Genomic DNA, 24,562 nt, shown 5'->3' on the forward strand with positions numbered 1-24,562 from the left:
CCTCTGCTTGGGTCACTTCCTTGATTAATTATTTTCCGTGGCTTCTCTTGGTCAGATGAACTCCAAACCTTGGCTTGGGACTTGGGAGGCTCTTTATCACCCAGACTCACCTCCTTCAATCCCAGCTATTCTCACAGAACAATTATCAGTTCATCACACACCCCTGTTGGCTGTCACCTCGAGGCCTTCATACCTGCTGTTCCCTCCTCCCAGAATACTTTTCCTTGCTGTCTTCAGGACTCTGTCTGGCCAAAAAAAAAAAAAAATAGTCCCCTCCTTGGGAGGCTTTTCCTGGCCTTTTGGCATGAGTTAGGTAACTCTTGTCTGAGCTCCCACAGGACCCAGTGCCTGGGTCTCTCATCACCTATCCACTTTTGTGGCAATATATTTTATCGAGATGTTAATTACTTTGCTCCCTTCCCAGTTCCAAGCTGGTATCTGAGCCCTTTGATTTTTCTAGCCTCCGGGAACTTGTGAGGGGTTGAACACAAAAGCTGCTTGAAGTTTGATGGCTCATCCTGACTTTTGAAAAAGCTAGCCTTCTGGAAGTGACCGCGCTAGGTGTTCCCAAGGGATGGGGAGAAGAGGGCAGCCAACGAGGGCAGAGAAAGGAGAGCACGCAGCTAGCTGCAGTGGATTCAGAAGCAGGGGTCGTCTGAGTGGTGGAGATTGGGGTCCAGTAGCCCCTCCCCCAACAGATAATGGGAACTGAGGGGACGGGTGGGACACCTGGGGAGGCCAGAGCCCAAGCACTGGGGTACCAACCTCAATGCCTCTGGGTGGCAGAGGAACAGCTGAGTTGCCAAAGCTCAAGGGACCCCATGGACTAGTACAATGAGCATCTATCTCTATGTAACCAGTGTACCCAGAATCAGGACTCCATGTTTAGACCCCAGGTGGGACAGCAGGTCCTCGCACAAGCCTATAGGGAAAGTGACAGGCAGCCCCAAGGTGGTTGAGATTGAATCTTCTGCCAACATGTAGGAAAGGGCTTAGAGTTAGAGTCAGATTAGAGCTGATTTAATGAGAATACAAAAATAGGATGTTTCTTGAGTCCGTGTGCCAACAATCCCACCTGCTCTACCTGTCTGTGCTTCCCACCGCAGGACTGAAACTAGGTGTGCCTCATTCAGAATTGAATTCTTAGGACCCAGCGCGGTGCCTGGCACATTGTAGGGATGCATTCAAAATGTATTTGTTGAATTCATTTTTCCTTGGGAGCTACAGAAATCTTTCTAAAGCCCAAAACTGTTCCAGTGATTTGCCAGCAGTCCTCAGAATAAAATCCAAACCCCTATCGTGGCCCACAAGGCCCACTGCCATCGGAACCTGCTTCCCTTCGCCACCTCATCTCTGCAGCCCATCCTCCTCACTTTCCTCTCCACCCAAACCTCATGATTTGCAATTTTCCAAACTTTCCAGGTTGTTTCATGCCTCCATGCATTTGCTTACGTGGCACCCTCCACCAGCAGTGTCATTTCCCTTTTCTTTGCCTGCTGAGTTTTCAATCGGTCTTCAAAGCTCTGTACAAGTGTGGTCTTCTTTAAATGCCTCCCCTGACATCCTCCCACTAAAGGCAGAGGAGACGCCTCCTGCTCTTGGGCCTGTTGTTCATGTCCAGTTCTGACTCCCACTTCCCAGGCTCCTTTTCCTGGATCCTGAGCTTCCCTCGTGTGATGAGCCCCCATAGCAGCGCCAGGTTCACCATGCTGCTGCTGCTAAGTAGCTTCAGTCGTGTCCAACTCCGTTCACCATAGTTCTCCATAAATGCTCAGTGTCCACTGAGCACTAGTCCTGACTCTCCCCTCCATGGACTCCTAGTGTAATGTTGAGCAACCTCTCCCTTCTGTGGGCCTGTTTTCCCTCTCTGCACAGTGTTGGGGGGGGGGCAGTGAAACTCATGGTTTCTAAGGACCCTTCCTTCCCTGGGTTGGGATTGGAAGTGATGGCATGTAAAGCATCAATCACCCATGTGTGCTGTTGGCCAGCTAAGGGCAGAGCCCACTCAGACATGTGGCTGCACATGGTAGCGCCCCGGGCCACCCGGGAACAAACCCCTGCCTAAATAGCTGCACATAACCCTCTCACACACAAGTGGACGTGGCCTTCATCCCCAGTCAACTGTTGGCCCTAATACTAAAAAATTCATTAGCAGCTGGAGCTGCCAGTCCAGCAGCAAGTTAATATGCAAGGAAGAAGCCTCCTGCAATATGCATGCTTGAAGGCTGGTGTTCTCTGGGGCTCTCTCCTTTCCAGGCTTGCACATGCAACACCCTCCCTCTACCCCCAAGTCTAGACGCAGACGCAGCTGGTCTGCAGTGGAGAAACAAGGGCCAGAGCCTTAGCTCTACCAGCTTCCTGGATACTTGCCTCTTGATGTCCTATGGGAACCTTAAACTCCACATTCATTCATTCATTCAACATTAGCTATGAAGTTCCTATCATGTGTCAGGCAATGGTGTGAATGTCAGAGACTCACTCTGTTTTGCCCTCACAGGCTTACAGTCTGGTGGAGGAGACAGCCCTCCTCCAGGGAATCTTCCCAACCCAGGGATCAAACCCAGGTCTCCCACATTGCAGGCAGATTTTTTTACCATCTGAGCCACCAGGGAAGCCCAAACAGAAGATAGGTGCCGTAATTTCACCAGGAGAAGTGGTACTATGGAAGGATTAGGATGATGTGACTAAAAATGGTCCAGAAGGGCAAGGGGTCTGCAGGAGGTGCATTAGAGCTTCAATCAAAAGATGAGAAGCCAGGAAAGCAGATAACCAGGGAAGAACCTTTCAAGTGGTGGGTATAACATATGCAAAGGCCCTGGGGTGGGAGAAACTGTGTTCAAAGAGCAAAAAGGAGGACATGCAACTGGAGCTCTGTCAAGAGAGATGGGCAGGGACCACAGGAAGGAAATGTAACTTTATTCTAAGAGAAACAAGAGGCCCCTGGAAGGTTTGGGGCAGAGGAAAGAAAATCCATCCCTTTGTCCTGCTTCCCTCTTCTTCTGTGTCCTTCTTTAAAAGTATGTCTTCCTCATCTTTACATTGTCAGTGCCCAGTTCAGGGTCTGGCACAACTTGGCATCAGACAATGTTTACAGAATAAATGAATGACCAAGTCAGGCTCTTCTGGCTTTAGACTTGACTGAGTGGCTCCAAGTGGGTCAGCTGGGCTGCTGTGAAGTTTCGGCAGCTCAGAATGGGAGTCATCTGGGCCGGACTAAGACATTTAGATGTCCTCATACTCCCCATACATGATTCATAACAGAAATAACAGTAACCCACGAGGCATAATACCTACATGTCTGCTGAAATGAAAACAACTTCTTTGTGGATTTTTCAATCACAAAACTCTGGACAAGTTCATCGAAGCAGTATTTCTTCACACACGTGTGTGTGTGTGCACCTATGTTGTTGCCACCTTGCTGGTGCCTCAAGCTGGACTGCCTGTTGGGTCACACCCAGTGCCACATGGCCAGCCTGACCCAACTGTCCCCTTGGTGACACAGTCTTGGCTCTTGAGCTCTGCATAATGAGGAACACCAAGGGGGCCACAGTGGCCCAGGCCTAACTGATAGTGAGCAGCCTCAGAGCATGTTGCCAGAAGCTTCTCAAGGCTGCACCAGATGTGACAACTGCTCGGTGTGAGAACTCTCGTAATACCTCCTTGGGCCAAGGTTTGCCCCTGCCCATCCCTGACCCTCTAAAACTATAAAAAATGATCCAGGCCCTAAGAAACTTCTCAGAAGAGGAATCTAAGGCTCAGAGAGGTTATTTAATTTACCCAAGGTCGATCAGAAGTTTGGGACGGAGTTGTGGTTTGAGCACAAGCCTGGCCCGTAAAGCAGACTTCATGCCTTTCCTGAGTGTGGGTGGGCTGGGCCGGGTGCAGAGGCACAGCCCCCCAGCCCATATCTGGATCCACAGAGCTGACAAGAACACATGGTGGAGCTGGACCCAGCCTAGTTTTGAGATGGGCTCTGCCCTCCCCTCAGCCTCTTTCACTGCTCAGAGGGGCTCTAGGTCTCTAAGCTCAACTCTCCCCGAAGCCCACCTCCAGGGCCCAGAGAAGGAGTCCATATAAAGTCCCTGTGTGGGTTCCACAGCATCACACGGACACAGTGGTGGGCACCTGGGAGGGGCTCCAGAAGCCTGAGCCAACACGGCCCTCGGGTTCTGGGTCTCAGGATTGGGCCTCACTTTTGTCCCACGGTGGGTCCTTCATGGTTTATATCCTTCCCTTCAATGCTCAGCCTGCAACCACACCTGCTCTATATACGGACCCTGCAGGGAGTCAGGCTCAGTCCCTGCCTGGGAGGAATGTATACCTCCCCACCTGCTCCTTGCTGGACACAAGAGCTCAGGAAACTCAAACAAAGCACATCAGTGGTTTTCAGGGAGAATGGGAGGCTGGGTGGCTAAGGGTAGCACCCCCACATGCAGCCAGTTTTCCCAAGCAGACCCTGGCTGAGCTCCACCGCCCCTGGGTTCCAGTACTGCATCACCCCACCCCGCCCCCCATGGGTGGGAAGTGACAAATGAGTCTGAGTAAGTGGAGGAGGGGAGTCAGCAATCGATGGCATTAACATGGTGCCCAAATTAAATATTGACTTTCTCGGTTGACCCTGGGGATGCCTGGATTGATGGCTGGTGCTGTGCTGTGCCACCACCAGGGATTGGGACATACCAGCCTGGAGCAGGGTCAGTGGGCAGCTGAGGCTTGTGGGGTGAGCTCACCCCTGTTCCTGCCTGGTCAGAAGGAACAGGACAAGGGCCGCAGAGAGCCCAAGGCAGTGGGTTTGTCTGTCCATCTTGTGCCTGGGAGCTCCCTACTCTGTAGAGTCCAGAGTTCCCTCTTCCCAGAAGACCTTAGAGCCAAGGTTTCATTGAATGCCCACCCCTCTCCTCCCCCACCCTCCTTCAGGAACTGTGTCTGGCCTGCCGCCCAGCAAATGAGCAGAATCAATCTCTGTGATGACATCCATTACCAGGGCTCAGGACCCTGCCTCCCAGGACAGTAAGGCTGGTTATTTTTGGTCTATCATTATGTAGGATCTTGGGGAGGGGGTAAGGATGGCCTCTCCATCCTTGGAAACATTCCATCATCCTCTCCAGGTAACTTCACCTTCAGAATCAACAGTGGCCCCTGAGCTTTCTTTCCTTCTTTTAATATCTCCATTTCAGAAATTGTCTATCCTGCCTTAATTTCTTCACCTCCCCCTCACCCTGCAGCCTGTTCCAGTATGCTTCCTGCCATGTCAGTGACTCTAATCCCGCCCTTTTCCTGAATTCCAGTCCTGTATTTCTAACCACCTACTTCCTACTTGAAATTCCCCCTTGACTATTTCCAAGGTATTACAGTGTTAACAGGCTCAAGGTGAAAGTCGTAATTGTCTCCCCCACAGCTGATCCTCTTCCTGGCCTCCGAATTCAATGGCATGGTCATCCATCTGGGCTTGTTAAGACAGGAGCCCACAAGTCGCCCTTGGCTCCTTCTGATAACACCCATACCAGGGGCTGACAAGTCCATTGCTGCATACATTCAGATTCCGTGCCGCCTCTGTGAAGTGAAGTCGCTCAGTTGTATCTGACTGACTCTTTGTGACCCCATGGACTGTAGCCTACCAGCCTCCTCCATCCCTGAGATTTTCCAGGCAAGAGTACTGGAGTGGGTTGCCATGTAGCATCCCCCTAATTTAAGTTTCCTTGTTATGGGTGGTCTCTTCATTGGTCTCTCCGCATCCATCTCACTCTTCAGTAACTGCCCCCATCCATTTCCCATCCACCCTGAGCAACCCTAATAAATCTGATCCTGCCAACCCCTACCCAACACCCTTCTTGGATTTCCACTAGTCTGAAACTCCAAAACGCTTATTCGAGTCTCCCCTGCCCTGGTCACTTAGCAAGTGCTTCAAGGGCCTGAGAGGGGTTCCTGGGGTTGGTGTCCTTGGAAGAGTGCAAGGAGGAGAAATAGGGGGCACTGGGTACTGGCTCTAAAAAGCCCCAGCTGTTGGACCCCATAAACTGCCCAGGGGGTGCAAGAAGCAGCCTCAAGGGAAACGAGTCCAGAGAGACAGAAGGTGGCAGCACCCTCCACCCAGGTTTTCCCTCTGGCCACCTAGGCCACCTAATTTTCTTTTAATTGGTGTCTAATGGAAGTGAATTAAATTCAATTGAGTTTTAATATGTTGATCCAAGTGCCTTTCCTAACCTGCCTCCCTTATCCCAGGATCTGGGGCTGCAGGTGGGAAAAAAGGAAGATGGGTTGTGAGGGTGGTTGTAGAGGGTGAGGGGAGGGGGTGTGTAGTGTAAATAGGCCAGATACCAGTGCACAGGTCTCCTCAGGACCTTCTCCTGCATCCCTAACACCCCCTTTCTGCCAATTACGGTCTCCTGAATACCCAAATCCCAGGAATATCGACTTTGGACCTACTCGGTACTGGCACTGAGCTGGGAACCCATCTTACATCACCTCCATGAATCCTCCCATGACCAGTTGAGGCAGGTGGTATTCCTACCTCCTTTTCAGAGGTTGCTGAATTGATTTGCCCAAGGTCACTGCCTTTATTCTGTCTAGAGCTGTGCTGTCTAATATGATTGCCACTGACCACATGTGGCTACTGAGTCCTCAATTCTGAATTGAGACATACTGTACATGTAATGCACACACTTTCAGAGAATTAGGTATGGAAAAAGAATGTAAAGTAGCTCATCGATAATTTTCTATATTGATTATGTGTTTTTGAAATAATAACATTTTGATATAGTGGGCTAAATAGATTATTTAAATGAATGTCGTTAATTTTTACTTTAAAAAAATAGCTACTAGAAAGCTTTAAATTACATATGTAGCTTGCATTAGGCTCAGACAGATTAAGAATCTGCCTGCAATGTGGGAGACTGAGGTTTAATCCCTGAGTCAGGAAGATCCCCTGGGGAAAAGAATGGCTACCCACTCCAGTATTCTTGCCAGGAGAATTCCATGGACAGAGGAGCCTGGCGGGCTACAGTCCATGGGGTTGCAAAGAGTCGGACACGACTGAGCAACTTTGAGAGTGAGAGAGAGTTTGCATTATATTTTTGTTGGACATTCCCAGGGTATGATCTTATGAAAGTGGGGATGGTCTGCTCACCCATGACCTTGCCACAGTCTGAAAGGTAAGGAAAGGCTGCAGGTAAGCTTGGGTGAGCTGCTCAGGCTGCTGTCTCCTTATTGCCTGGGAGGGTGGCAAGTCTCGTTCAGCACCCTGGACAGCATCTGGGCTCACTTCCCACCTGGGGTCCTAAGCTAGCACTAAGGCCCAGGAAGGAATAATGGGAGGGAGGAATGGATACCACCTGCAAAACTCTCCCTGGGAATAATCTCAAGCCATGTTCTGGATACAGGAAGGCTGGGTAAGGATGATCAGTATCCCCATTTTGCAGATGAGAAAACCATTGTTTAGAGAGATTTGTGCATTCCATCTCTCTCAGGGCTTCCTTGGTGGTTTAGTAAAGAATCTGCCTGCAGTGTGGGAGACCTGGGTTTGATCTTTGGGTCAGAAAGATCCCCTGGAGAAGGGAATGGCTACCACAGCAGTATTCTTGCCTGGAGAATCCCAGAGACAGAAGAACCTGGTAGGCTACAGTCCATGGGACTGCAGAGTGGGACAGGGCTGCGTGACTAACCCTTTCACTTTCTGGTCTCTCAGTAAAGAGCCACAGTTCCACATGGAGCCCTCATCTGAGTGCACAAACCCAAACCAGTTGACACAGATGACAGCCAGCGACAGTGCAAGAGTGGCAATGTGTGCCAGGGCTGTGGGAGCCCAGCGAGTGCTGAGGGCTGAGGCGGGGAGTTCAGGGGCAGCTTCATGGAGGGGGCCACTGGGGTTATATCTGGAAGGCTAAAGGGGAAGTTGTCAATGGAAGCCAGCAGAAGTTCCAGGCAGAAGAAATGCCACGTGCAAAGGCACAGAGGTGAGGGAGATGGGTCAGGAGAGGTAGGCAACAATCACATCACCAAAAGCCTCGCATTCTAGGCTAATTCCAGGGTGGATGGAAGGCGTCTTAGTAGGGAGAGCAGTGGCCTGGCCAGATCTGCATTTTGGAAAGATCACACTAGAGCTAGGTAGTGACTGGAGGCAGAAAGAACAAGGAAGACAATGAGATCAAAGACAGGACAGGGGACATCCCTGGAGGTCCAGTGGTTAAGACTTCACCTTTCAATGCAGGGGGTGCAGGTCTGATCCCCAGTCAGGGAGTTGAGATCCCACATGCCTAGGGGCCAAAAACTAAAACATAAAACAGAAGCAATGCTGTAACAAAAATTCAATAAAGACTTAAAAAAAGAAAGACACAACAGTTATTAGATACTAGCCCAGATGAAAGGGCAATCGGGACTATAGATAAGGAAACCCAAGTCAGACAGGGCCGGGCAACCTGTCTGAGGAGACACAGTGCATCACTGCCTGGGGAGTGGGGACTCAGGGGCAGAGAGGAGCAGAGCCCTCCACACAGGAAAGCTCTGCCCCTGACCATGGAGGTGGTGAGTCTCAAAGCCCTCCAGGAGCCTCTGCTGCAGCTCTGCTCTTGGCGCAGAATCAATCAGGTGAATATTAACCCTCCTCCTCAAACCAGATACAAAGCAAGAAACTAAGAACGGCAAGGGAGGTGGGCGGGGGGATGCACATTGTATCTCAGCTGGAGAGATCCTAGTGGAGCCAGTGGAGCACAGCGCTGGGAAGGAGGAAGGCAGGAACAAAGGAAAGGCACCCAGAGGGTTTTAGGTGATGCTTCAGAGAAAGCCTAGCCCAGGAATGTGGGGTAGGGTCTGCTGGCACAAGGTCAGAGACAGGGGGCTTTGTTTGTGTGAGCCTTTAAACCCCCTTCTGGGAAGAGCTCAGACGGTAAGGAATCGCCTGCAATGCAGGAGACCTGGGTTCAATCCCTGGGTTGGGAAGATCCCCTGGAGGAGGGCATGGCAACCCACTCCAGTATTCCTGCCTGGAGAATCCCATGGACAGAGCAGCCTGGCGGGCTACAGTCCATGGGGTTGCAGAGTCAGACACGACTGAGTGACTAAGCACAACTGGGAATAGGGCTCCCTTTTCTAGAGACCTACGCCCCCTCCCCCTCCCCTGAGGTTCTCAAGGGGGCTGCCAATCACAGTGCCCCACCCCCTGCCTGGGGCCAATCAGAGTCCTTCCTTGGGGGTTTTTCTGATTGGAATTCAAGAGAAAGTTTCTTTCCCTCTGGGGGCAGAGTTGAGCGATTTGAGCTGGGAGAAGGAAGCCTGGGGGCCCAGGGGAGTGAGGAAGTTTGCCTGAAAGAATGGCATTGACACTCAGAGCAGCTGGAAGGGATGGCAAATCTGGCCACAGCCTGACCTTGGCTCCCATCGCCCAAGACTGACCACCCGCCCACTGCCCGCAGTGCTGCAACTTCAACCAAAGTCCCCTTCCGCCTAAACTGGCTGGTACCAGGGCTCTTCTCCTTCTGGCCGCAAGTTCCAATGTAGCAGCTTACAAGCCATGGGGGGGTTGGCCCCTCTCTGAGCCTTGATTTCCTAGTCTGTAAAATGGGGGAATCACAATACCCACCTTGAAGACTCAAGTGAGGTGGTACCTGAATGAACGCTTTGCGCCCAGAAGTGCTGGCACTGCCAGAGGGGAGGGAAGCCCAGCTGCTGAGCAATCACCTGGCGGGGAGGTGGTCCGCTCTCTCCTCTGACTGGGCCCACAGGTGGCAGGATTCAGAGGAGCCTGGGGGAGCCTGCACCACCAGGACCCCCAGTCCTCCAGCCGCTCCAGGAGGCCATCAGCTGTGGTACCCACCCCCACCCCAGTAGCCAGTCCCTTCTTCCTTCTCCCAATTCAGTCCCCTGACACACCTAATCCCTCCCTCTGACATGTCCACCCCAGAGAAGGTCAGCTCCCCAAGGGGCTGTGCCTGTGTCTCAGAGGCTCCCATGCTGTTAACTGAGCAGAAGATGTACCTGTGGCCTCTGCTCCCGTGGCTGCTTAACCACAGAAGAGCCAGATCAACACATCTCCACACTGATCCTATCTGGTCACTTCTAGATTCCTGGAACCGAGCAGTGTCCACTCACTCAGGCCTGTCAAGACTATGCCCTAGAAATTGCCCTCTGGCACCAAGCTGACCTGGCCCCTCCTCCCCACATCCACCTGAGCCCTGGAACCAGAGGCTCCCCCAGCACCCAGCTCCCTGACGTTTCCTGCAACCATGAAGGTTGGGTCCCTGCAAGTTGAGCTCAAGCTTCCATTCCTACTAGGAGAGTGTTGATAAAGATGCAGTCCCAGTCCTGCCTCTGACTGTGGCCTTGAGCAAGTCATTTCCCACCTCTGGCTTCATTTTCTTATCCACAAAATGGGCCGCCTGAAACCTTCCTGCAAAGTTGTGGTGAGGGGTCCAGGCCGAGGGCATGGAGCTCCTAACATGGTGCACAGCAGGAGACCAAGTACTGCAGACAACAGCTAATACTTAAACAGCTAATGTACCAGGCACTTACTAAGCTCTTTATATCTGTTACATTGTTTCATTCTCATAACAACCCTATGAGGTAGGTACTGTCACCATCCCCATTTCACAGATGAGGAAACTGAGGTCACTAAGCTCTGCCTGGCCTCTGGGTCTCAGTGAAAGGCAGCCATGCCCATCACAGCCACTGAGGAAGTCTGGCTTCAAGGGGCCCCACCCTACATTCCCAATCTGCTTACCCTATACCCCAACAGGGGAAGGGATGTGTCCAGGGTCACCCAGAGAGTCAGGTGTAAAGATGAGGTCATAGCCCAGGCCACCCTCCCCTCCCAGATGGACCCCATCACAATGTGTTAAGACCAAGAGAAGTGAATCACAGAGACAGAGGAACAAAGCTGAGGGTCCCAGGGCTGGGCCTTCTCCTGGGGAAGCAAGCAGCTCAGAAGCAAAATCCACAGAGTGAAGTTTATTCCCAACAAAGTTTCCCTCCCCCCTCCCCAGCCAGGGACAGGGACAGACAGGCTGGGGGTGAAGATGGGGCTCCAGGAGCTGAGGGGCCTCTGAGAAACAGGGAAGAGCCCCGGCCCCCCGGGCACACCGTGTCTGGCTCCCCCAGCCTGGCCGAGTCCACTGTGCCTCCCTGCCCAGCCCTCGGGAGAGGGGAGGGGGCGCTGGCTCCTGGGTAGTTCCAAAGTGGAGTGTGAAAATAGAGAGATATATAATATTTATACGCAGTGGGCAGTCCGGCGTGGCACTCACACCTCCGTCTGGAAGTCGCCGTCCGGTGGTTCTGTGGGTTCCCAGGCTGTTGCCCGGTGCAGGGCCAGCCGCTCTCGGGGCTTGGGGGGCAGCGAGCCCAGCGTCATAGACTTGAAGGTGCTCCAGCTCTGATGTCGCCGCTGTTGGGATAAGCCGGGACGCTCCCCTGGACTGGGCTTCTCCTGTGGGTGGAGCAAAAAGGGCCGGTGGAGATGGGCCAAAACCCTCCCGCCCGTTGTACAGAAGAACCAACTGAAGAGGCCCAGGGAGAGGGCTGGTGATGTCCCACGTTACCACCAATCAAGTGAGGTTCAAATCCAGATCCACCGGTTCCAGAGCTGGGTTCCTGACCCCTGTGCTCAGAGCGGGCCCCTGAGACCATGTCTCCTGTCTGCCCATCCTCCTCAAGATCCTGGGGGAGCCCCCACCGATACCACCTCCCCCAAAACCCCAGACTGTTGCTTATGCCACAGGCAGGCCCTTGGTGAGGCGGGCTGAGGCTGGGGAGGAGGGCAGGGAGAAAATGAGTACCTCATGGGCCACCTCACCCCTACCCAGTCCGGGTACTTATGCTGGACACGCTCCATCTGGCTGCCCCACCCAGGGACACGCACAGACACACACACACCGCCCCCCACCGGCTTCTCCCTCTGCAACAGGGGACCATGGCTCAGAGTCTGACCACAGGGGCCACTGTGCCCGGTCGGGCCCGCAGCTCTGGGCAGCGGCAGCCATAGGAGGAGCTCTCACCTTGGCCGTGGACTGGCTGCGGTAGCGGTCGAAAGTGTGGAACTTCTGGTTGAGCTCGTGGTAGAGTTCTGAGTGCCGTTTCCGGGTGTGCATCACCTTCTGGGAGCCACAGGGCGTCAGGAGAGGTGCTCCCCACGGGGCACTCAGCACCTGGGTCCCCACATCCCCGCCTGCTACTGGGCCCCCTCTGGGACAAGGCCTGGTTTAGTCTTCACCCCAGAGCTCTGGCCTTGGGCAGCGGAGGGACTGTCATGGGCTCATGCCGTGCACTGGCGCTTGGATTAATTTTAGGAGGGGACCCTCCACGGCCAGACACCCCCCCACCCCACACACACACAATTCAACACACACGTGCACTGGAGCACTTACCTCAAAGTCCAGGTCTGAATACCGTAACTTCTTTCGCTGAGAAGGAGCAACCAGGAGGCAGTGAAGGAGAAGAGAACTTTTTAACCAAGTGCAGGGGCTTTAGAGACAGGAAGTCTGCTCCCTTGGGGTCTGTCCCCCTGCCTAGGCCCAGGAGTTAGGAATCCTTTAAAGGGTAGCCCTTGAGGTTGTGGAAATGGGGCAGAGGCATGAGAGATGAGGCACTGAAGTGCAATCCCACCCCAAGGGGTACACGCAGGCGGGCACACGAGTAGACGTGCACCTACACAGCGACCAGATGCCACAGTGCAGACTTCCAACGAGGCAGGGACACAGATCCCCAGGCCAGACCACAGGGCAGACCCTCCTTCTTCTGTGCCCCAGAGGCAATCCCTGTCCTGACCCACTTCGTCCCATCCTCTCTGACACCAACAGGCTCCCCTCTCCCTGGAAACCTCCATCCCACTGCAGATACAGGACTCAGCATCACAGAAGCCTTCCTTCGATTGCAATTTGTCCCTTTTTTCTGCCAAACTCGGCCCCGCCTCCGTCCCTCATGCCTCTCCCGACTCTCACTTGCCCAAGACCACCTTCAAGGCCCCGGTGGCCTACTCTGCGTCCAGTGCCACTCAAGAAGTCCTCAGCGTCTCAGAATGTCAGCATGGGAGCACTCATGAGACCAAGACCAACCTTCCCATGTTATACCAGGGAAACAGGTCCAGGGAGAAGGGACTTGCCCACAAGTCCTCAAGAATGTGGCTAAAATCACCATCTAGATTTCCCCAGTCCCAGGCCTGCACACACACTCACCACCACTGCAGTTGGTGACACCCTCTCCTGGTCCTTCCACCTCCCTGCCTGCTCTTTCTCAGCCACCCACCCTGACTTCTCCAACTCTAGGCCCCGATACTCTGCCCTGGACTCTCCCCAGTCCTTCACCATGCACGTGCGTGTCCTCCCCATTTCTGGTCACACTGCACTTTCAGAGGCCGTGGGACTCCTTCTCCTTGCTCCCTCATGTCCACAGACACCGCGCACACAGCTGCGCCCAATGGAATAAACTCTAACTTCCCCCGCCCCAAACGCACTCCTCCGCCCCCGCCCCATCGCAGTTGCCCACACCAGAATTCTGGACGTCATTCCTGACCCCTTAAGGCTCTGCCACGTTTATTGCTACCTCCCACACAAGGAGCCCAGTGCTGGCCCCTCCTCAGGGGCCCAAGTATGGGCAGGTGTCCACAGAACAAAACCTGCCATGATGCTGAGCGCTCCCCTCCCCACTGCCCGTGTCGAGAGTTTTCTGTCTTTGTGACGCCTTCCTGTTTCTGCCATCTGCGGCAGGAGCAGGCACCAAATGTTCAAGAAACATTTTGGGAGGAAAAACTAAACTTGCGAACCTTCTAGCTGCTAACTTAGTTTTCTCCATAGGGAGGATGGGGAGCCAGTTTCTGGGGCCCAAACATGAGCAGCCAACAGTGCCCAAGCAGTGACTCCTGCCCCTTCCCTCATCCACACCTTCCTCATCCTGCCAATGAAAGTTCTAGAATGTTCTAGAGTTCTACAGTGGGTCACTATCAACTGCTTGTTGCCAGTGATTCCCTGCAGGGAGTGGGCCTGAGGGAGCCAGACAGAAGGCAGGGCAGCCACAGAAAACACATAGGCATGGAAAGAGAGGGGCTTGTTTTCCCCGGGGGGGAAGAGCGAGGCAATTACCACAGGCCTGTGGGCAGTGCCTGAGGCTGATCTCAGGAACGGTAACAGTAGCACTCCTCAATTATCTAGCACTTTCTACCTGCTCCACACAGAGATAAATGTTTTATATCCATCAATTAGTCCTCGCAACTCTACCAAGAGGCTGCTACGTTATCCCCACTTTACAAATGAGGAGACTGAGGCTCAGAGAGATTAGAGTGAAGAGAGATTACATGAGTCTCAGGGAGGGGAGACTGGGCACCAGATCTCATTGCTGATCCAGCAGCGCTCAGATCTGAACTCAGGGACTTGGAGGCCCAGGTTCTCGGCCCCTAGATACGGCTTCCCTAGCAATAAGGCACCAGGTCTGAGCCATGGGCCCCTTTAAGGAGGGCCCACCCTGACCAGTTCACCCCAAAACGGGCACTCAAGCAAATGTGAGCACCTTCGAGAAGGGCACCCTCAGCGTGTGGAGACCAGGCCCATCTGAGGAGCTCACAGGAGCCAGGATTCCCTTGGAGCCGCCGTGGGCATCAACGGAGGAGAAGCCCACAGCACGTATACTTCCTGGGACTTTGTATAAGGAGGCTGCCAGCTGTCCCTTCCCGGCTGCTGCCAAACAGTGACGGGCGCCCTAGGGCAGGCCTCTGACCCCCAGCCCCAAGCCCGGCAGCTCCTCACCTCCAGGGAGCCCAGCTTCATGGTGGAGCCAGGCACAGTTCGGGGCATGGTCCGGCTGCGCTCCCCCGGCTCTGGCACCTGGCGGGCGCTGGGTGTTGGCGGCGGCGGTTGGAAGGTCATCCCGTAGGGGTTCTGTAGAGACCCATAGGCAGGGCCCAGCCCCAGGCCCGAGTGTTCCACAGACAGGAAGCTGGGGTAGGCTTCGGTGTGGCCCAGGGACTTGGAGGCCCGCCGGGGGGTGCCCTCAGGCCGGGCCCGCGGGGGATCCTCGCCACCTCCGCCCCCGCCGCCAGGCTGCAGACTCAGAGTCCTCCGGGGCAGCACCATGTAGTCCCCCTCGGAGCCCGGCTCGGCCGGCCGCAGCCATGTGAGGTCCAGCTGCCGCAGGCCGCCCTCTCCACACATGTACACGGGGTTGGCCTCCTGCGGGGGCGGTGGCTCCCCCAGCCCTGGTGAGGCTGCCATGGGCACCAGGATGTTGCCAGGCAGTGGTGAGAAGCTGAGGCTGCCCTCGGGGCCCACGAGGCAGGACTTGGGCTCCTCATCCTCGTCCAGAGACAAGCGGGACAGCGTGCCCGTGATGGTGGATGGGTTGCAAGTGTTGACCTCCTTGAACAGCACTGGGGGCAGGAGCAGAGAGAAGTCAGTCCGGGGGAGCAGGAGCCCCCAGATGTCTCCTTGCCCAGGCTGGGCAGGTACCAAGGCCCTGAGCTTGGACGCTAGGGGCAACTGAGTCCCAGAGTGACGGCTGGGTGATTAACACGGGGATTAAGACGGTGACTATCCCCGAGGTCCACAGCCAGGCAAAGCAAGGAATGAAGCCAAGGCCCCTGCCCCCACGGTGCCCAGGTGCAGGTCCTGACCTCCGACCCCAGAGCCCCAAGGCTGTCAAAAGGGCCGTGTTCCTCCCTGCTCCTTGGGCAGCTCCGCCCTAGGTGACAAAACTTGGAGATTCTGATAAGAATCATGGAAATGACACAATAATATAACAGCCACTTGGTGCTGAGCACCCTGCTAGGCATTTGGTCCCCTAATTGATTTAAGGCTCCTATCCACCCTAGAGAAGAGATTTCTCTCCTTTATAAGTGAGGCTCCAGGAGTAAGCTGTCCACTCAAAGTCATACAGTGGGTGGTATTCACAGCCTTGACTCCAGCTCAGGGCTGCCTGACTCAAAAGCTGGACCCCACAGCCAGAATCCACTGGAGCGTCCCATGGTAGGGCTGGGGGGCCCCCTGTTCATCCCCGTATCTGGGGCCATTCTCAGCGCTGCCCTGGCACACTCACCAGTCTGACAAGCCAGATCCACATCTTTTTCAAAGTCTGACTATAGGCAGAGAGGGAGAGAGCAGACAGGCAGAGAGAGGATCCATGTATCAGGGTGGGAGGGAACTCAGGCCCCTCCCTACCCAGCCAGACGGTCTGCCCATGGCACATTGCCCAACAGAGCAGAGGGGCCCCCGGTGTGGTCTCCTCCAGCCCCACCCAAGAGCGGGGGATATCTGAAGGGGGGACTTGCCCAAGGCCACTCAGCTGTTAGCGGCTGAGCCAGAATCAAACCTGATCTCTGTACCCAGAAAGATGGGGACAGAGCAGAGTGAAGGGGAAGGTGAGGGGTCTAGGGCAGGGGGCACTCAGAACTGACCTGTGCCCTGCCTGGGCCTCCTCACTCACCAGGATCTGCAGCTGCCCGTTCTTACATGAGTCGGGGGAGTCTTCACTCTCATCAGCCCGACACACACCCATCTGGCACTTCACCACGTCCTGGACCTGGGGACAGCAGGTGCCTGCTGGGCCTGAGGCCACCACAGGGCCCCTTGGCTACGGCGAGCTGTGCCTTCCACCCCAGGCACCCAGATGGGCATGGAAGCAAAGCAGCGTATCCAGCCTAGGGGGGTGGGTAGAAGGAGCCCCAGGGGGGCCAAGGCTGCCCAGGTTATCAGCTTCCACACCAAGAGCTGCGCAAATGGGGGCCTGGCCAGGGCCTTAATCCTCCCCAGCTGTGCTCGTCTGCACCATAGGGAGTGGCAAGGGACCAGCGTGGTCACGGGCAGGGGTGGATGTGGCCAGGGAGAGGCCCAGCCCACCTCTCGGCGCAGGAAGCAGTGGACGGCCGTGATGACAAAGCCCTGAGCAGAGTTGAAGACCGCGAACAGGGCCTGGAAGAGGACGGAGCGGCGGTCTGTCATGGCCAGGACGGCAGACATCCAGGTGAGCGCCAGCAGGGGCAGCACCACGCAGGAGCTCCAGAGTGAGGCCCTGAGGACGAGGCAGATGGTCCGTCGGGGACCTTCCCAGGGACCAGGCTGGACTGAGCCTGGGCCTGCACTCAGCCTGGGGCCCTTGAGCTGCCCAAGACTGGCGGGGCCCCCAACGATACAACCCCAGTCATGTCCCCTGGCAGAGAGGGGCTGAGCAGCTGGGGGCAGAGAATCGGAACAAAGACAAAGAGCAGAAAACTGGGGGACCAGGAAGGAGGAGGGGACAGACACACTGACACGGGGACGGAGCCAGAGGCAGCATCAGGTGACAGACGGAGAGACTGGAGAGAACCAGTGGGACAGAGGGGGAGGGAGACAGGTACAGATGCTGTGAGTTTTAGCCCCAATTTGCACAAAATCACAGGCCTGGGCCGCATCCCCAGAGACTCTGGGAGGGGAGGAGAGGAAGAGGGACGAAGCAAGACAGACACGGTGAGAGCGGGGATGAGACGGGCAGAGACACACTGGAAGATTAAACGGCTGGAGAGGACGGAGGACATCACAGAGCACAAATATTCAGGGGAGATGAGGGGCCAGGGCGGCAGGGGCTCCTCTGCCTCCGTTTCCCAAGGAGGAGGTGCCAGGCTCTAGGGTGCCTGCTCAGAGCTGGGCAGAAAGACCATAGCTGGCGGGGGTGGAGGGGGTGGGGTAGGGGGGTGGGAGGGGGAGGGCAGGGGTCAGGGCCAAACCCACATGTCCCCAGCCTCCTTGACAAAGGAGGGCAGAGAAAAAAGGCAGAGGGTCCCTGGCATCCGGGCACCAGTGTCAGCCTGCCCCCACCAGCAATAGTCGATGAGGGCACAGTGGGGGCAGCCTTGCCCTCCATGCCACCCTGCCCACTCTGCCTCATGAACACTGGGGTGGGAGAGGCAGGCAGGAGTGGGCATGGCTCTGGACAAGGCAGAGACATGGGCAGGGGGCCAAGACCTGTCCTAGGAAGAGTGGTCCAGGGTTGTTCACCCTGGCAGGGAGCGGGCACAGTGGCCTCTACAACCCCCGGGGGGGGCAGAGCCAAGACTACAGAGAGGGCCTCATCACAGTCATGAGAGCTGCCATTGATTAACCACCAATGCTCTGCCAGGCCCTACACCGAATACTTTACATACATGAGTCACACTGTGGCCAAAACAACTCTAATAAAGAGGCATGGCGATTATTATCCCAATTTACAGATGAGAAAACTGGAGTGTGCCCAGCTGGGCAGAGGCAGAGCCAGAGCCAGGATGCAAACTCAACTTGGCTGCCTCTGAAGCCCAGGCTTTTGACTGTTAGTTCTGAGAGACTGGATCAGAGAAGCAGATGGCAGCCCAAGTGAGAGGGAGCTTTCTACTACATGGAGCTCCTGGAGATGGTCCCTGCCACCTCCACAGGCAGTGAGCTCCCTGACCCTGGAGGTGAGCAAGCCAGAGCTGGCCCTCACTGGTCAAGGGAGGGTTAGCTGCCTTTCTGGCCCTCAGTGGAAGGTTGGGCCTGAAACCCTTGTGAGTTCATTCATTCATTCTACTCTTGTGTGGCTGGGATTTTAAGAATCACAGCTGCCAGGGGACATCTCAGCCTAATGATTCCCTACCTCCAAGCTTCTCTGTCCTCCAACTGATTGTGAGAGTCAATGCCTCTGAAATTCTAAATCTCAGATTCTATGACAGATGATAAGACTCTCTGATTCACTCACTCGAACATTCTTAGCTTCTGATTGTCTTATTCTAAGATTCTATCATTCTAATTCTAAGGTTCTTTGGGCTCAAAAATTCTGAGAGCCGAAGATTCTATGAGACTCTGTAGGTTGGGGGTGTAAGGAGGAGGGTGTGGCTGTGCCTGAATAAAATGTAAGCCGGGGGTGGGGGGCAGGGGCGGGGAGCAACGTGGCGGGGGCACAGGACTCCAGCATATTCTGGAAGGCACAGACATTCATTCCCTGTGCCCCCTTTGCTATCACCCTTGAGAGTGGGAGGAGTTGGCAGGGCGCTGGGCTGAATCCCTCCTCCCCCCCAACCACGAGCACTGCCCCCCATTCTTTTGCCCCTGCCCACCCCCCTTTCCCACGGGGGCACAACTAACATGGCGTTCCTGGCCGAGGCTGAGCTGAGCAGGGGGCTGGGGACCGCTCCACACGCTGAGCAGGGGAGGAGCAGGCTGGCCCAGGGGCACCGCTCCGACCTCGGGGGCGGCACAGACATGGGAGAAGGGGGGAGACACACAGGAAATGGGAGGAGATGGGGCGGTGTGAGCCCCGAGTGGGGTGGGAGGGGGAGGGCAGATGAGAGAGAGAGAGGTGGGTTAGGGTGGGCGAGGGGCTGCAGCTGAGCACACCGGGTGCCCACCTTGCCTGCACCCTTGATGCCCCAAGGCCAGGGAGCCCCAGTCGCATCATCAAGCCCTGAGTCTCCAAGGGTGGCTGCGGCCCGCCCTGCCTACAGCACTGCCCATGAGGCCACGGCACAGAGAACCCCCCTCCCCTTACCCGGCCCTCTGCTTCTTGGACTTGTCTGAGATGCCATCGCGAGCCATGAGCTTGTTGAAGACGATGATTCCGATGAGCATATTCACCTGGGGGCCCGGTGGAGTGGGAGTGGGGGAAGACAGGATCACCAGATGCCCTCCTGGAAGGGACACCCCCAGGTGGAGGAGGCAGACCCCCTGGGGCCACACGCCCGTCCCAAGACACTGCAGGGGCACATACCAGGACAATTACAGCTGCTGGGCCCACGAAGGCATAAAGCAGGCCACCCTCCAGAGAAAGCCAGCAGCTGGGGAAGGGGGAAACAGGGGGTATCAGATACCAGGCTTGCCACCACCCTCAAACACCATCCCTCAGGACTCCCTGAGCTGCCAGATCACATCACACGTGGGGCCAGGACCCAGACGGGGTGAGAGTGAGCCACTGGCTCTTGCAGAGCCTCGGTCACCCCTCTAACAAAGGCTCTGGGGCTACCGTGGGGGTCAAACAGGGCTGATCCCTGAGTAAACGGTTCTGAGATCATCCAATCCCGGCCTTTTATAGTCAGGGAAACCGAGGCTCAGACATGGGACAACTGGCCCGAAGGCCCACAGCAGGCATGGGCCAGGATCGCAGTCTAAGAAGTCTGGAACCCTATCAGGCCCACAGACCCCCGCTGCCCACCCCGGGAGGCCCACGTACTAGCTGGATGTACCGTATCCTTTGGTGCGGGTAAAGCCGACGGACACGGCCACCACCAGGGCAGGCAGACCTGGGGGAGTGGGGGAGCCAGAGTGAGACGGCCGCCCATCCTCGGGGTCCTTCATCCTCCCAGACCCCCAGCCCAGCTGACCCCTGTGCCCAGATAGCAGGGCCGGGGCCACGTCTGGCACCAGAGAGCAGACCAGGGGCCAAAGCTGAAGCTCTCCAGCTGCCCTCGCCCCGAGGCCCAGGGACAGGGTCCAGCACGGGCCCTGCTCACCCCAGCCCAGGCAGAGGAAGCGCTTGCGGACGAGGCGGGTGCGCATCCGCCCGATGACAGCCAGGTAGGACTGCCAGGCCTCGGTGAGCACCCAGCAGAAGGACGACAGGAAGAAGAAGTGCAGGAAGGCGGCAGTCATGGTACACACACCCTGCGGGGAGACCAAAGGCAGGGAGCGGCCCTGAGCAGCCGCCAGGGTGGGAGGCGCTGGGCTTCCCACGCCCGCTGCTGCTGGGCGCTGCCACGGTCGCCCACCTGAGCTCCACCCCCCACAGAGCCCTGCCAGGCACCCCCGTCTTCCTGCACCCACACACAGCACGACACGGGCCCAGTGACACGCACACGGTGCTCGGCATCCAGGGGCGGGCGGGCGGGCAGGCAGGCGGGCTGCCCACGCACAGACGGGGCTGCCAGGGAGGGGGACAAACAGGAGGGCCTGCGACGTCATGGCCGGGTGGGCCACACGTCTGGCACCAGCAGGGCTGGCGACAGGTAGAGAGGGCCGTGGGGGCACAAGGGGGGCAGCCAGCACAGATCAGACGTGGGCAAGGGGTGCAAGAGGCTTCACTTGGGCTCCTTCCTGCCGGCAGACACCCCCAACACACGTGCACACACTCGCTCAGCTCACCTCCACGTTCGCAGATGTACACAGACATCTCTCCCTGGAACACACACACCCCCCTCTCCAACGCCCGCATGGATGCTCACACACACCAGCTCCCACTCGCACTCTCTCACAACCCCCGCTTGAGAGTCTACACACATCCAGCACTTCAGTTTCATACACACGCACGTGTGTGCCGTCCCCCCCTTCACCCCGCTCTCACACCCCGGCACCCCTGTGAGCCTGCACCTGCCTTGCTCAGCACCCGCGACTGGCCCACAAGGATGAGGATGTTGGATGCCAGGATGGACAGGCAGAAGTTCAGCAAGATGATGGAGCGTTCAGATTTTATGAACCTGGGGGTGGGGTGGGGGGTACACAGTGGGCACAGAAAAGCTAGCAACCTGGGGTGGCCGGACACCTCCTTCCCCACCCCTACCCCCCACCATCCCACCTACCTCCAGAAGGCAGCGTAGATGGCAAGCAGGGTGAGCAGTGCCATGCAGGACACAGCACAGCCGATCACAAGGGGGACCGAGGGGGCGCCCGCCAGCTCCAGGGTCTGGGGAAGAGGGGCAGACAGTCCGATGGGTCACGGGGGTGGGGAGCAGCTGCAGGGGTGCCCTCGCCCTCCCCCACTTCCTGTCTAGGACAGACTGGCACCTCCATCTGTGTCACGCGTACACACAGAGGGGGCTCACTGCTGCCTTCACACGCGCACGGAGCAGACCCAGTCACATACGTAGACGCGTATTTATGCTGTCACCCACTCTTCCGCTCACAACCAGATGCACACGTGTGTGTACATGTAGGCAAATCACCCACTGCCATGTGTCATCGTTGTGGGCACCATCCCGGGGGCACAGACTTCCTTGTGCCCTCCCACAAATATACCTACTCAGATGCCATGTAGGATCACCCAGGTCCCCCCCCTGCCACCACCACAGATGGCCCCTGGCACCCAGGAATCTCTTCTCCTGTCCATCCTGGGCACTTCCCTCCCACTCACCAGGTCCTTGGGCGGCTGGGCCAGCACGGCGAAGGTGGACAGGCGCTGGCACTGGCAGCGGGTGTGGGCTGCCTGTGTCTCCAGCGTCTGGCAGCTCTCGGTATCCCAGTCCCCTGAGCTGGCGTCTCTTGGGTCCAGGGAGAGGGGGAATGAGTCCCAGCCTGGCTCGGCAGTCCCACCCCCAGTGCCAGCCACTGCCCAAGAAGAGGTGAGACCCAGGGCAAGGCCACGTCCAAGAGGCAGGCAGCCAGAGCCCCGGGGTCTGCCCTTGATCCCTTAGGCCAAGGATGGTGCCCAGGAACCCGCCCTCTGGCCTTCCAGGTGGGACACCCCCACCCGAGGGGAGTCCTGCGGCTGCAGCCTTCCCTGCACTGAGCCCTGGCCCAACTCACGCTCTGGAGTAGTCCCAGCTGGCACAATGGGGATCCGTGGTGCCCTGGGGAGCAGAGGAACTGAGTCCAGTGCGGGGTGAGGTGCTCACCACCCCAACCACCACCCATCCTGCAGGGCAGGGCCCCACCGGTCAGAGGTTCAGCCCACGGTCAAGGGGACACCACCTCCCCATCAGACAGGCCTGCCCTTCCTGCATTACCCCAGGGTCCCCTGCCCAGGCCCCTACTCACATTGATGATGTAGGAAAGCTCCACTGTGATGAGGGGCTCAGCTAGTGGCTGGGTGGGAGGCCTCACGGTCACTGTCATCACCCTGGATGTGACAGCCAGCGGGGGCCTGGGGGACAGACGCTGAGGTCAGCTCCTGCCAGCAGGTATCCACACCTAGCTGGGAACCTGGAAGGTGCTTTGGACCAAAGGCAGGAGGCTACCATGGGGCCAAGGCTAGAGGAAGGCCTAGGGTTCAGTGGGGCCTAGGACTTTGAGTGAGGTCTAGAACCCGGTCCAACACCCCCTGGACTCCTCTGCAGCCTCTGGGAGCTGCAATGGACATCTCTGAGAAGCACCTGTGTCCCCAGCCAGGAAAAAGGTCCAAGAGGCTGCGGGAGGTTCCGGACGGATCCCCTGTGGCCATCGCAGGCTCAGCCCTCCTTCCTTACCTGGGCCTGCCAGGATCTACAGCAGACCCATCCACGTCCCTCCTCCCAGGGACTCACCTGGGTGGTGGCAGGATGAGGCCCAGGGTGCGGTAGAGCACAGCACCAATCACAAAGTAGGAGGAGGAATCCTCGGGGTCTGCCGGCAGGAGGCGCTGGTGGGAGTGGCCGGGGCCAGGGGGCACGGTTCCGGGGCCTCTCCCTCTGCCCAGGCTGCCCGCTGCCCCAGATGCGGCCGGCTTCCCTGGGGAGGAGAGGCTGAGCACCTCCTTGGGTAGGAAGAGGCGGTCCTCTGAGTACCGCACCCAGTCCTTCATGCCCCGGCGGCCCCGCATGGGGAACGTGATGTCGCTGGAAACAGCGGAGACAGGCTCTCGCTGAATGCTGATCACTGCCATGGACCGAGAGAGATAAGAGACGGAGAGAACCGTCATGGGGAAGAGACAGACGTGGGGGAGACAGAGCAGGAAGGCAGATGGAGACATCAAGGTTGGTACAGACACAGAGGTGGGGCGGACACATAGAGAAACAACAAAGAAATGGGGGAATGGGAAGAAAATATGGAGAGACAAAAAATTAAGGAGTTAAATGAGGGAGGACAGGACCGGAGAACAGGAGAGTAAAACAGGAAGAGCCCTCGGAAACCATCCCCTCCCCTATGGCATCCTGCATTTGGCCCCGTCCAGCAGCCCCTCCCCGGCCTGCCTCTTTGTACCCAGGTTATCTGTGACAATCAGAGAGCTCTGGAAGGCCTTGAGAGCATCGCCCACCAGGTGAATGAAGTCTTCCACCACCCGGAGCAGGTGCACAGAGCCTGGGGACACCTGGGGACAGAAAGGGTGTAAGGGGCCGAGGTGGGAGTGAGCCACGGGGGAAGAAGCCTGGTAGCCCAGCCCCTCACCTGCTGAGCGTCATCCCACTTGTCCTTGTTCTCTGCATCTACCATGAAGCTCACCACCTGGAAGAAGCGCTGGGGAGACAGCAGTGGGGGTCAGGAGGTCACCACCCCAGGGACAGTAGCTTCCCCGCCACAGCCACACCTGCCACACCCCCTGCAGACTCAGCTACAGGGGCTTGGCCTCCCCCACTTCCAAAAGAGGGCTTCTGAACCTTCAGCCCCCCTTCCTCTTGACAGAGCAGTGATACCTGCACGTCATCAGCCGAGGGCACGTAGGTGGCTCTCTTGAAGGTGTCGGTGACGTTCCTCAGAATGTCCACGGAGAAAAGCAGGTCCCCGCTGTAGTAAGTGCGCCGGGCCAGGAGCTCCTGCAGGCTGCGCACCACCTGAGACATGCCCTCGCCCGCCAGCATGCGCTGCCCCTTGGCCAGGTGCTCCCGAAGCTGCAGGTGACAGGGGGACCACTGTAACAGAAGCGTCAAGAGCCGGGACGAGCCCCTGGCCCGTCCCACTCCAGTTCAGCCACCATGTGCATCCAGAGGGAGAAGGTCAGATAGAGATGCTCAAAGGAACTGCGGGGAGAGAGAATCTAAGGAAGAGACATA

General features: G+C 57.0%; 1 protein-coding gene across 12 annotated transcripts in view; it reads right to left on the reverse strand.

The window, feature by feature from the left end:
• Nucleotides 1–10,923: 10,923 nt before the first annotated feature.
• ADGRB2 (adhesion G protein-coupled receptor B2) overlaps nucleotides 10,924–24,562 on the reverse strand; it is a 37,235-nt gene continuing 23,596 nt past the window's right edge. For 5 of the 12 annotated variants that reach the window (XM_086333675.1, XM_086333727.1, XM_086333716.1 and 2 more), the window contains 21 exons: nucleotides 24,206–24,400; nucleotides 23,961–24,029; nucleotides 23,775–23,883; nucleotides 23,120–23,450; nucleotides 22,635–22,740; nucleotides 22,404–22,447; nucleotides 22,012–22,138; nucleotides 21,461–21,564; nucleotides 21,256–21,358; nucleotides 20,399–20,549; nucleotides 20,119–20,188; nucleotides 19,660–19,726; nucleotides 19,441–19,526; nucleotides 19,038–19,136; nucleotides 16,806–16,977; nucleotides 16,393–16,488; nucleotides 16,006–16,045; nucleotides 14,721–15,340; nucleotides 12,351–12,386; nucleotides 11,982–12,080; nucleotides 10,924–11,413 (listed from right to left, as the gene is read on the reverse strand). In XM_086333675.1, the coding sequence (XP_086189801.1) occupies nucleotides 11,228–11,413; nucleotides 11,982–12,080; nucleotides 12,351–12,386; nucleotides 14,721–15,340; nucleotides 16,006–16,045; nucleotides 16,393–16,488; nucleotides 16,806–16,977; nucleotides 19,038–19,136; nucleotides 19,441–19,526; nucleotides 19,660–19,726; nucleotides 20,119–20,188; nucleotides 20,399–20,549; nucleotides 21,256–21,358; nucleotides 21,461–21,564; nucleotides 22,012–22,138; nucleotides 22,404–22,447; nucleotides 22,635–22,740; nucleotides 23,120–23,450; nucleotides 23,775–23,883; nucleotides 23,961–24,029; nucleotides 24,206–24,400 (2,910 nt within the window). In that variant the 3' untranslated portion in view covers nucleotides 10,924–11,227. The remainder of the gene's footprint in view (nucleotides 11,414–11,981; nucleotides 12,081–12,350; nucleotides 12,387–14,720; nucleotides 15,341–16,005; nucleotides 16,046–16,392; nucleotides 16,489–16,805; nucleotides 16,978–19,037; nucleotides 19,137–19,440; nucleotides 19,527–19,659; nucleotides 19,727–20,118; nucleotides 20,189–20,398; nucleotides 20,550–21,255; nucleotides 21,359–21,460; nucleotides 21,565–22,011; nucleotides 22,139–22,403; nucleotides 22,448–22,634; nucleotides 22,741–23,119; nucleotides 23,451–23,774; nucleotides 23,884–23,960; nucleotides 24,030–24,205; nucleotides 24,401–24,562) is intronic. The other 7 variants (XM_086333695.1, XM_086333739.1, XR_015139460.1 and 4 more) reach the window with 6 other exon arrangements.

The sequence above is a fragment of the Bos grunniens genome, chromosome 2 (assembly GCF_055505025.1).
Source record: "Bos grunniens cultivar Pamir isolate PY7600 chromosome 2, Bosgru_T2T1.0, whole genome shotgun sequence".
NCBI classification, from domain to species: domain Eukaryota; kingdom Metazoa; phylum Chordata; class Mammalia; order Artiodactyla; family Bovidae; genus Bos; species Bos grunniens.